This window comes from Poromitra crassiceps (genome assembly GCF_964638095.1).
Source record: "Poromitra crassiceps genome assembly, chromosome: 10".
In the NCBI taxonomy this organism is placed as follows: Eukaryota; Metazoa; Chordata; class Actinopteri; order Beryciformes; family Melamphaidae; genus Poromitra; species Poromitra crassiceps.
Window position 1 is genome coordinate 55,437,173 of NC_139631.1, and position 12,619 is coordinate 55,449,791.

Consider the following 12,619-nt stretch of genomic DNA (forward strand, 5'->3'; position numbering starts at 1 on the left):
TCGCTTTCTGCTGCTTGGGAATGGGGATGATTGTCGCTGCTTTGAAGCAGGAGGGAACTCGTCGGAGGGAGAGAGACTGGTTGAAAATGTCTGTGTATACGCCTGCCAGCTGGTGGGCGCAGGCCTTGAGGACCCGCCCGGGGATGCCGTCCGGGCCGGCCGCCTTGCGAGGGTTGATACGCAGGAATGACCGGCGCACCTCCTCCTCAGTGATGGTGAGAGGGTGGTCTGGGTCTGTGGGGGGGGGGAGGTGGGGGGGGTTGGTGGTTAGGTGGGGATGGGAGGGGGTGCTGAGGGGTGGGGGGGAGGGGAGGGGAGGTGGGGGGGAGAGGGGTGGTGGGGGGGCGGAGGGGGGGAGTGGTGGTGGTGGTGGTGGGGGGGTGGGAGAGGAGGGGAGGGGTGGTGGGGGGAGAGAGGAGGGGAGGGGTGGTGGGGGGAGAGAGGTGGCAGGGGAGGAGAGGAGGTGGCAGGGGGGGGAGAAGAGGAGGGGAGGGGTGGTGTGGGGAGAGAGGTGGCAGGGGGGGGAGGAGAGGAGGTGGCAGGGGGGGGAGGGTTGGGAGGAGAGGAGGAGGGAGGGGGGGTGGTGGGGGGGAGGAGAGGAGGAGAGGGGTGTGAGAGGAGGGGGGGAGGAGGGGAGGCGCTCTGGCAGAGGGGTCGAACCTGGCGTAGAACGCGTTGAGTTCGTCTGGCAGGGTGGGTGACTCGTTGTTGTTTTGCTGTTTTGCCCCTTTGAAGTCAGTGGCAGCGTGGAGTCCTCTCCACAGGTGTTTGGGGTTGTTTGAGTCCAGTTTTGCTTCCAGCTGTCTGCCATATTCTCTCCGTGCTCTTTTTAAAGTGCTTCGGAGGGCATATCTTGTCTGTTTGTATTCCTCTGGTGTTCCGGAGTTGAAGGCGGTGGTCCTGGCGTGGAGGGCTGCCCGGACGTCACTATTGATCCAGGGCTTCTGGTTTGGCATTATTTTGATTATTAGTCCATATTGTTGTTGCGGATAGCAGCCTTATGCTCAGCAATTCTTACCTTAAGTTGGCGTTTGGTTTGACCAACGTATACCAAGCCACATGGACATTTTAAGATGTAGACTACATGTGTAGTACTGCAGTTGATGAATGACTTAATGTTGTATTTTTTACCTGTACGGGGGTGAAGAAACTGTTTGGTGTCTGATGAGTTAGAGCAGTGTGTGCAGTGACCACATCTGTAGAAACCTGAAGGGGGTGGGCGTAGCCAGGTGGTTTTCTGAGGGGGGCTCATAGCACTGTGGACCAGTCTGTCTTTGAGAGAACGGGATTTTTTGAATGAGATGAGGGGGGGTTCGGTGCATAAATGTTTTAGGGCAGGGTCACTCTGTAAGACATGCCAATGTTTTTTAATGCTGTTTTTGATCTCTCCTCCGATGGAGGAGAACTCGGTGGAGAAGCAGAGGCGTTGGGTGGAGCAGCGCTTTGATTTGGTAAGGAGGCGGGCTCTGTCGGTGCGCACCGCTCTCTGATATGCTGCTGTGATGTCGCTCTCTGCATATCCTCTGTCGCGGAAGCGATTGGTCATGTCAACTGCCTTGCACTCAAAGTCCTCATCTGTGCTGCAGTTTCTTCTTAGGCGAAGAAACTGTCCGATGGGAATATTTTTAATCAGCTGCTTTGGATGATGACTGTCCGCTCTCAGGAGGGTGTTTCTGCTGAGAGGTTTACGGTAGATGGTGCTGTCCAGACCCCCGTACCTGTTTTTGGAGATGGTCAAATCGAGAAAGTTAATGTTTTCATTAGAGTGATCCACTGTGAAGCGTAGATGTTGAGTGGTGGAATTGATGTAATCCACAAAGTCCTTCAGTTCAACAGTGGTGCCGGCCCAAACAAACAGTATATCATCTATGTAACGTTTCCACAGAATGATCTTAGAGAGGAATGTGTTGTTGGCTGAGTTGTGAATGAACCTAGCTTCCCAGAACCCCATAACTAGACATGCATATGACGGCGCAAAAGCACTGCCCATACTTACACCTCTCTTCTGAAGATAATATGAACCTGCATATTGGAAATAGTTTCTAGAGAGAACTATTTCTGTGAGAGTCAACAGAAAGTCGTTGGGTGGTAGCACCTCAGTGGGGCGTGTATCGATGTAGTGCATTAATGCTTCGATACCTACACCGTGAGGGATGCATGTATACAGGCATTACTGTATATACAGACATTGTCAACAGGCTACTTAGAAGAGAGGCTTTTTGGATCTTCACCCTGAATACAGTGGAACCACAGGGACTAAACGAGGAACTGAGCCTCTCTTGTTACCTGTGATCTTATTGTGAGGAAGTGATGTGTTGTTGTATTGTACTTGTTGTTTGTTATGTATTATTATGAGGGAGTGCTGCTCTAACACAGCACTGCCCTCCTTTTCTATTTTTTCTGTGAGTGCTCTCATGGTATAGGCTTACTGATTAAGCACCTCCCACTCCATTGTAACCAATCAGAAACTACCACCTAGAATGGAGGCTCTCTTAAGGGCTGGGATTTATGCCTGTACTGTTTGACTCTGAAGAAGACGCAGTGCGCGTCGAAACGTCAGTTTTGTACCTTTATTAAATTTATTTAAGTGACTTCGTGTGCTCCAGCTCACTCATTGGGTTAGTCCTTTTGGATGTTAGCCTGAATGTATAACACACGCCGCTGTCTATACATATCATCATCGTCACCCATATGGTCAGTGATGAAGTGGCCCAGATATTTTGTTTTGTCACAGACACATAGAGCATGCTCAGACAAAAGAAAGACAGGAAAGCAAGATCCCGGTCCTCTTTCGTTCAACAGATCATATCAACACTCTTCTTAGCATTGTATTTAACATCAAATTGGACCCCGTAATCAGAACAGATATTCAGCAGATGTTGAAACCCAGCGCTGCTGGGGGAGAAGATCGCCAGGTCATCCACATACATAAGGTGGTTAATCAAGGCGTTACCGATCGTGCATCCTGTTCTGCAGTCTCTTAGCTGGACAGAGAGATCATCCATATATAAATTAAAGAGAACAGGGGAGGTCCAGCCAATGACGGCTTGAGACCGGCTGCCACAGCTGCCAATCATCCATTTTTATCCCTTTTTATACGTCAAATAACTACTTAAAAAACAAACTGATCAGAAAAAAATGACCACTTGCACAGGCATTAGCATGATAATGACTATCTAAAAATGATACAAACCACCTTTAAAAAAAAAAAAAAAAAAAAAAAATTCTCCAACGTATACTGTGATTATTTCGGTTTTGATTTTCCCATCCACTAACATGAGGAGGCGGGCCTCGTGACCCAATACTGGATTCAACCGCCAGAGCAGCGATCTAACATGCAGCGGCTTCACTGAACCAGCGTGATGCCCAGTCCATCTTATGATGGGTCCATGGTTGCAACTAGCAGTCCATGGTGCACTTGCAAGGCGGTGAAACCACTGTTTTTCTTTTACTTGTTTATTAACCAGTTCTTTATATCCCATGCATTAAGCATTACATTTCAGCTCTATAGGGTTGCCGCCAGAATGAACCGTTTGCCCCATGGATCTTTCGGTCTGTCCAGAGTGCCCGAGATGCTATGGCACTTCAGCATCAGTGCGTCTCCAGGCCGGATCCCGTCAATCACCGTGAATCTGCCCAGACTTCCCCATGGGGGGGAAAAGATGGTCGCCATCTGAGGACATCATCACCGGCCGGCACCGTATCTTTTCATTCAAATAGCTACTAATAATGCTTGCATTCCCATGAATTATTGGCTCGTAATTCTGAAATAATTGTCCCTGAAAGGGCTGAGAGCATCGAAGCTATTATCATAAGAATTTTGCATCGGGTGAATTCTGTCTGCCTCTCCAGCTAGCGATCCTGTCCATGCGTCATATTGTTTATTTTCAGCTCATCAATCTCATCACGGCTGACTGCTGACCCATACAGCATTGCAGCTAAGCCCAAATCATGGAAAAGACCGCTCAGGCCCCAGACCGGCCCCCGGCTCCCCTGTTCCTCATCGCACCTCGTCACCACATGACAAGATCCTGGTTCGTCCTGCACCTCAAGCGGACGCTCCAGAAGCGCAACCTCCCGACGAAGAACTTCTCCAGCCACTCCTTCAGGATCGGAGCGGCCACCTCAGCCGCCGTGCAAGGAGTGTCCACCTCCCTCCAGCAAACGGGCCGCCGGTCTTCATCAGCATTCTCCAGCTACATCCGCCCGGAGCGGGTGGCCATACCGGCGGCCCAAAGGACCCTCCTCCCTTCATCGGCAAGCATGGCAACGAACAGTGTCCCGGACTTCCGTGCCAAATAATGTCTCGTTGGTGGTGGCTCCCCGAAAAGCACGGCGCCCAGTAAGGCGCAGTAAATCTCCCGGTTATTTTTGGGGGGAAAGATTTGCTTGAAATGCTTCATTTCACAAAAGGCTCAATATCTCAGCTTCTAATTTGAAACGTCTGTTTATGCTGAAAACAACCTATCTTCTCCGGCTGATAACTAAAGAACGGAAAATGGTATCAATAAACTTTTTCTTGCTGATGATACAATAGTCTCCTCGTTCTTTGTGCGTGTTCGGTGTTTACATAGTAATATCACACAATATTCTGTGGGCCTCGAGAAATCACTGAAAACGCTCTGAAACTCTGGCACTGGGACCGTCCGTTCTCCAAAAGTGGCTGGCACTCATAATTATCGATTTTCGATAATTGATGAACATCCCTAATCATGCTATCTGAGAGAAAGAATATATGTTGTTTCACTATTTTGCTACTGCCATCTCATCACTTTGTGGTGATCTGCTTAGTTGTGTTGCCAATTGAGGATACAAGTGTATGTTTTTTTCTTCTTTTCTTCTAATATGTTGGTTTTGGTTCACTGCCCCTCAACCTCCGCCTCTTTACCCCTTGCCTCCTTGTCTTTCCCAGGGGAAGGCGGCCCACCCGACACTACGTTCATTGAAGACGCGGTCCTCGAGCTGCTAAAGACTCGCCGCATCCTGAAGTGCTCTTATCCTTACGGCTTCTTCCTGGAGCCCAAAAGCACCAAGAAAGAGATCTACGAGCTTATGCAGGTTCACAGTCCTACTTACTGCGACCAAGAGACATGTTCACAGCTGTCGGTCACATGTGGACCATTAGAGATGTGCAACTAAAGAGTGTCCCCCACCTCATGATGTCCCCATACTGACCCAGTTATTCCTGCAAATATGTTGGCTTTGATTGAAATATTTAGCGGTATGTAATAGGGGTGGGAATCACCAGATGCCCACGATACGATACTAAAACGATACTTGATAGTATATCGCCGATATTGCGATATATTGAATATTGCGATATTGCGATCTATTGTCTAACTCCTTTTCCTTGACCTCACCGGAAGTAAAACATGCAGTGTTTTTTTGTTTTGTTTTGTTTTTGCCCCACATGTAGGCTACATTATTAAGCTTCTCTGGACTCAATACGCCACTGCAGGCGTGTACTGCAACATCGGGCGTTTCGGGCAGATGCCCGGTGGCCTGCCATGGCATGGCCTGCATTTTTTTTATTTTTTTTTTAATATCGATACTTGGCATCCAAATATCGATACAATATCGTCAGGCAAAATATCGTGATACTATGGTGTATCGATTTCCCCCCCCACCCCTAGTATGTAAATATGCCAGACACGGTGTGCACTCTACTGCTGACGTATGTATCGACTGGTGCTGCTGATGTGATGTATAGTTATAGGGCCATGTATAAAATTGGCATGGCTCCCACAGGCTTTGAAAACACTTCAAAGTTGGTGAATTTGAGAATGTTTTTGAAAACGGGTTTACGGACGGATTGAAAATGGTTGAATTTACAGCAGAGTGTGTCCATATAGCACCCTTTCCTCAGTAAAAGCAACGGGAAGCGGCCGCAAGATGAACTTTTTCCAGTCAACCAATTGCAATGACAGAGACGCTGGCCATTTCCCATATCGTCCATAGCAACAACAATAATGGAGAAAGTCAAAGTGCTGGTGGTGGAGAAATAGGACATTCTAATCATTGAATTTACGTTACTGTAACAGCGATCTTAAAGGCAGTATGGTACCGGACATGTATTGTAAATATCTGGTAAGCCTTTGCTTGGTTCCATAACAGTGTATTGTCTGCTAGAAGAGCTAACCAGCTGGGTAGTAAGCTAGCAGCAGGGGAAGTTATCATCCACTTTTATTTCTCCTCACACAAAGCGCTCCAGGCAGCACACAAAAATGCTGACAAACACCATGTGGACACTTGCCCTAAGGAAAGTCAATTAAATGTCCTTGAACTTGCCATTGGTGTAAATGTTGGGATTATTCTCAGGAATGAATAACATATTTTTATCCATTTAAAAACCACTCCTTCACTTCACGGGTTTATCAATAAGTCTGTCGGCCAGCCAACCGATCAGTGCCCTCTGCCCTCAGACGGACCTGGAGATGGTGACGGAGGACCTGGCACAGAAAGTCAACCGGCCGTACCTGCGGACCCCGCGCCATAAGATCATCCGCGCGGCGTGCCTGGTGCAGCAGAAGAGACAGGAGTTCCTGGCCTCGGTAGCCCGGGGAGTGGCCCCCAACGACTCCCCCGATGCCCCCAGGCGCAGGTAACAAAACACTCAGTTCACTGAATGCCTAAAGCAGGGGTGCCCAACCTTTTTTGACCCAAGATCTACTTTTAAAGTAGCCAGCCTCCCGAGATCTACCAGTCCAGTTTCAACATCGCCGCAAACGCACACACATCGTTTCCAGCCTGCAGTAACTAACCTCACAACACTTTCTCGTTGTCCCACAACCACTTGACGCTAGGGCTGTGAATCTTCACTGGCCTCACGATTCAATTCCATTACGATTCAATTCGACTACGATTATCGATGCATCTTAAATCGATGCATCACTTTTTTCCCCAATACATGATTTATTTTTTCTCACTTTCTTTTTTCTCACTGTGTGGCTACTTTTAAAATAAAAGTGCATTTGGAATTGCATTGTATTATGATCCATAATTAAAATAAACAACTGCATGTACTTCCATTATATTTTATTTGATTATAAAAAATATATTTATTTTTATAATCGTTTTTTGACGCGATCGACCTGGGGTCAGTCCGCGGTCGACCAGTAGACCGCGATTGACTGGTCCGGCACCACTGGCCTAAAGTGTAAAACACATCAGCGGTGGCAGGCATTATGACGCGCATCATGTGACGCCCCTAGCACACATAGGAAGCATTGCGCTGCAGCTCGTACGAGCGACCACACAGCGCGGGACAACGAGATGACGCGAGGCAGCCACATTTGAAATGGCACAGTGGCGTGAAGTGTTGCAGGGGAGGTGCTGCTGTGTTTTGGACTTAAACCTAACCCTTAAGGTCCTTACACATCAAGAGCGATGCGACCGTGATTCGAAAAAATAAACACCGCAATAACGCTCAGCGAAACTTCGCCGTTGGTATGCACGGTTGCATTGACTGATATAGGTTCGGAAAATATTATTGACATGCAAATTAATCGCACGAAAAAAACGCTCCCGATGTGTAAGGACCTTTACTCTAAAGCTTAATTTATACTTATTATAAAGTGTCGCTCAGCACATGGTCGCAGATGAAAAAGAAAGTGTCGCTCATGGTGTTGTATTTATACTTCAGTGAATGTTCGCCTCGGTTCAATGGTCACGTGACACCCGAACGCTATAAGCAGACAGCCAAGCGAAGAGGAACGCACAGTGAAACCACCTCGGAGGCAAGATGTAACGTACTTGACTGCAGCCGCATATAAACGACACACAACTCACCTCCTCTCTCTCTGGGAAATGCACGATGTTCTTTGTGATTTTCACGAAGTCATACATCAAGGACAGGCTGATAAAAATAGCGGAGACACGTTCATTCATTTCAATCGAGTGAAAACCAAAACAAGGAAGTCAAATGCGTGCCGTCTATATAGCCAATCAGACTTGCGCGATACTATGACGTAGTCAGCAACACTAGACATTTCACCAGGTAGCAGACACTGCTCGCCGACACTTAAAAGTGTCGACTCAAGTCCTCATTTCTGTAAGCTTAACACACTGTAAAAAAAGTACCAACTGAATGAGAAACAGTACTATGATAGTTTGTCCACAGCTGGTCTCCGTAGTTACAGTATTATGGTCCATATGACTGGAGATATGCTGTCTTTTGATAAGTCCACTGTTTTTTTTATTATTATCATTATGTCCACTGTTTGCTGCTACCATGCAAGGGTGGATGATACTGATGATTATTATCTATATTGATACTGAGGATTATTATCATTATTTAAAGGAACACTCCGCCCATTTTCAACCAGCTTTGTATCATTAGAACATCAGTAGTATATCAGAAAACTGTAAACGGTTTTGAAGTCATTTGATTTGGATTTTCCTTTGTATTTCACTTCCAATGTCAAGGTGATTTATTTTTAAATGGCAAACATATTTTGTAATGCATTGAGATTTTCTATTGTAAAACAACTAATCCTTGAAATGCTATTTGCACTTTCATAGTCTATACTTGATACATTCCCTCTTTATATGAAAGAAAAAAAGTTTGATGTGTGATGCCAATAAACTATGTGTTGAGTTTTACTTTCTCTTCAAGTTTGTATTTATTGGTTAGTGTTGCAGGGTGATATATGATTGATTCTCTGGAGCCCCTGTTCCCTAGTAGTTTTCCCTCCGTTCTCACGGGTGGGTGTTAGTGTGTGTGTGTGACTTTTGTTTTAAGAAGCGTCTTATGAGCTGAGGCTGTTTGTATCTGGCCTCCAGACCACCGACTGAGCTGTCCACGAAAGAGACCGTCTATAGCTGTCAACGCCCCGGCCTGATAGCAGGTGAGCTGCTCCCATTCAGTTTGGGACTTCTTGTTTGATGTTTCTGTGCAAAGACGTTCTGTGTTGTTGTGGCAGGGTTGGATGGACTAGACACGAGCTTGATCGTATTTTGAGAGTCACAGTTACAAATTATGACATTTCAGATCACACGATCACAGCGGCTGTTTCCAGAGAAGCTGTCGAGCTGCCAGCTGTGTCTGCAGTAATCAAGGTGGTGAAGCGCCCGTGTGTGCGCCTCCCTCTGGCCACCATCACCACCGCGGTCATCGTCATCCTGGCTGTTTTCATCCTGGTAAGACGACTCCGCTTCCACCACTTTGAGCCGCTGGTAGAATGCCATCACATGCTCTGCTATTTATAGATGTACTGCAATTCATAGCTGAAATAGCAAACTTCAAAGCCTGCTGTCCAGTGGCTGTATGTCAATCAAATCCTTTGATCCTTTTACTCCCCCAGATTTGACATGTTCCAGTGATAGTCCTGACCGCCATGCAAATAGCTCCCACCAGCACATGGAAGATCTATTCTACCTACCTGTGAGTGATCGCTCTGTTAAACCATTGGTTCTCAAATGGAGGTCCGGGGACCCCTGGCCTCCACGAAAATATTGTATGCTTTAAATCTAAAATGGTTCATGGATTACATTCTAATCTAACAAACCTATCAATTTAAAAGTCAAGCACGTTACCGTGGAAACAATTAAGCTTAGCCCAAAATCACAAATCAGAATGAGGTATATTTTCTATCTTGTAAGGGCTCCTTGGCTGAAAAACATTTGAGAACCTCTGTGTTAAACGTACACAATGATAAAATGTCAAAATTGTCATCTTCAAGAGTAGCATTCATACATTATCATCAACTATCAACTCATTATCATCAACTATTTAAATAACAACACAGATACATTTTATTAGCTAATGACTTTATTGGGAAACATTGTGCAAAACGTGTGTTTTCTCACCTCTTCTCAGTTCTCAGTGTCCTGGTCTGGACTGAGGAGGCGAAACGGAGGCAGATGGGTCCAACCCATGGTCCAACCTCACTTGTAGACGGGGAGCAGTGGAACATGCCAAGTGTGGTTGAGTAGGGGGGGGGGGGGTTAATTGATTGGTTAATTGATTACAGTTTTTCACAATTGCTTAAACACATTTCCTGATAGACTACCTCACTACCCATCTGCTTTATCAGTAGAATTATGCCTTTGCATGTTCAGTTTCAGGTTGTGCACATTGTGTCTAATGTGTTTAAACAATTGTGAAAATCTGTAAAACCAATTTTTGAGGGGTTAAACTACTTGGAGTCATTATAAATGATTAGGTTTGATGTATGGGAAAGTCAATGTAATAATAGTTGTGTTGAAGGGGACTCTTGTTGTATTGTGTGGTTAATTGAAAACTAATTATGTTTGTCTCTGCATAGGAGGGGCTGATCTGTTGAATTTATAAAGTACAGGGAAAGCCATAACAAAACTGCCTAGAGATCCATTGTAAGTTACCCAGGCTGTAGGGGTTAAGGCGGAGGACCTCTCCTCTGCAGGCGCAATCCCTGCAGAGATGGTAGAGTGAACAGGGTGAGAGGAAGGAGGCGGGGAGATAGATGGCAGAGGAGGGAGAGGAGGTAGGGAGGCTAGAGAGAGGACAGAGGCAGGAGGGAGGCTAGAGAGAGGAGGCAGGCGAGGACAGGAGGAGAGAGAGGACAGACAGGAGGTAGGGAGCTAGAGAGAGGAGGCAGGAGAGGACAGACAGGAGGTAGGGAGCTAGAGAGAGGAGGCAGGAGAGAGGATAGACAGGAGAGGACAAAGACAATGCAGGAGGTTGCACCTGCGTAGAGAATAGCAAGAGAGGCACCTCCCCCCAACCTCCTCCCTTCTCTCCCACCTCCAACCTGTCCACCACCATTTTCCCCCCCATCTCCTCCTCCCGTCTCCAACAAAATCCCCTCCTCTGCCATCTATCTATGTATCTCCCGGCTTCCTTCCTCTCACCCTGTTCGCACTCAACCACTCTACCATCTCCGCAGGGACTGAGCCTGCAGAGGAGAGAGGGGAGCAGGCACAGTCCCTGCAGAGATGGTGAGAGTGGTTGAGTGAGAACACAGTGAAGGAAGGAGGCCGGGAGATGGCAGAGGAGGGAGGGGGAGAGGGCAGGGTGAGGGGGGAGGGGTGGGGGTGGGAGGGATGGGGGAGGAGGAGGGGGGGGGGGGGGTGGGATGAGGGGTGGGAGGGGGGGGTGGGGATATGGCAGGGAGGGAGGGGAGGGGGGGGTGGGATGAGGGGGGCCGGGATGGGAGGGGGAGGGGTGGGGGGATGGGCGGGGGTGGGGGGATGGGGGAGGGTGGCCGGGATATGGTGGGGGAGGGAGGGGGGGGTGGGATGGGGGAGGGAGGCAGGGGATGGGGGGGGGGGGAGGGGGGGACGACTTCAAATCCCCTGCAGGAATCGAACCTGCACCGGGGTTGTTAAGGATCACCGCCTTAACCCCTAGACCATCAGCCTAGGTAACTTACAATGGATCTCTAGGCAGTTTTGTTATGGCTTTCCCAATGAAAGACTTGAAAAGGTTTAAGTGTCCGTACCGGGATTCAAACCACAAACCTTTGGGTTGGAAGCCATGGTCTTTCACCACTGGACTACAGCCCAGCTCAAACACACAGAACATGCAGCAAGTAAAATAGATGTGGTTAAGATGAGGGTTTTCTTAACCACGACCATACCCTAACCCAATTGATAGGGGGGGTTGCACCAAATTATTACTGCAAACAATTTGGTGCAACACCCCCGGTGTCTCTTATTTCACCTTACATGAGTTTGCATCCCTGGCTGATTGTGGTGCTTGGGCTCATGGCTTAATGGATAAGGTGCTTACCTACCAATCTGATGACTGGGGTTCGATTCTTGGTCAAACAACCTACAGTATATATCTTTTTTTTTATATTTTGTTTTCAATTATTAATACTCATCATTAACCACTCTATTCTGGAATTGACCGACTAATCAGCAACTATCTAATGATTAACTAATATATTCACAAACTGACATGTATTAATCATTAAAGAAACAGTTAACTACTCTGAGTCTGCACTGAGTGCTCATAAGTGTCAAAATAGAAAACCAGATTCAAACATAGGCAGAATGGTTCCAGGTGCATGTTTATCATACCAGAATGTTAGGACAAAGGGATTCAAACCACAAACCTTTGGCTTGGAAGGCATGGTCTTTCACCACTGGACTACAGCCTAGCTCAAACACACAGCACATGCAACAAGTAAAATAGATGTGGTTAAGATGAGGGTTTTCTTAACCCTGACCATACCCTAACCCAATTGATAGGAAGGGGGGGCGGGTGTCAAAATAGAAAACCAGATTCAAACATAGGCAGAAAGGTTCCAGGTTCCAGGTCATACCAGAATGTTAGCACAACAATACAAAACTCACAGCAACAAGTAGACCAGTGGTTTGATAGTATTCTGTGACATCACCACACAGACATCTTGGTCTGCTTGTAATCAATTAACAGGTGATTAACCACACAGCCAATGAGCTGTGTGTAGTTTAAAGTGCCATATTGGTCGGAAATGCATGTGACATCATGGGAATACTATGAATAGACAAGTCCAAGTGAATCAGTTGTTATTAAGCTTTATGAAGGCTACTTAAACAAGATAATTTAGGATAGATATAAATGTACCAAATGTTATAGCTATGTTATAGCAGACGTTTTGTCATTTCTAAAAAAATAGATTTTTCAGGTTCGCACAACATAGTATTGCATAAG

General features: G+C 46.8%; 1 protein-coding gene across 1 annotated transcript in view; it reads right to left on the reverse strand.

The window, feature by feature from the left end:
- LOC310784527 (equilibrative nucleoside transporter 1-like) overlaps positions 1-1,951 on the reverse strand; it is a gene marked incomplete at both ends in the record, with an annotated part of 70,348 nt that extends 68,397 nt beyond the window's left edge. The window contains one exon of the mRNA XM_083645509.1: positions 1,359-1,951. Coding sequence (XP_083501635.1) covers positions 1,359-1,951 — 593 coding nt within the window. The remainder of the gene's footprint in view (positions 1-1,358) is intronic.
- Between the last annotated feature and the right edge of the window lie 10,668 nt (positions 1,952-12,619).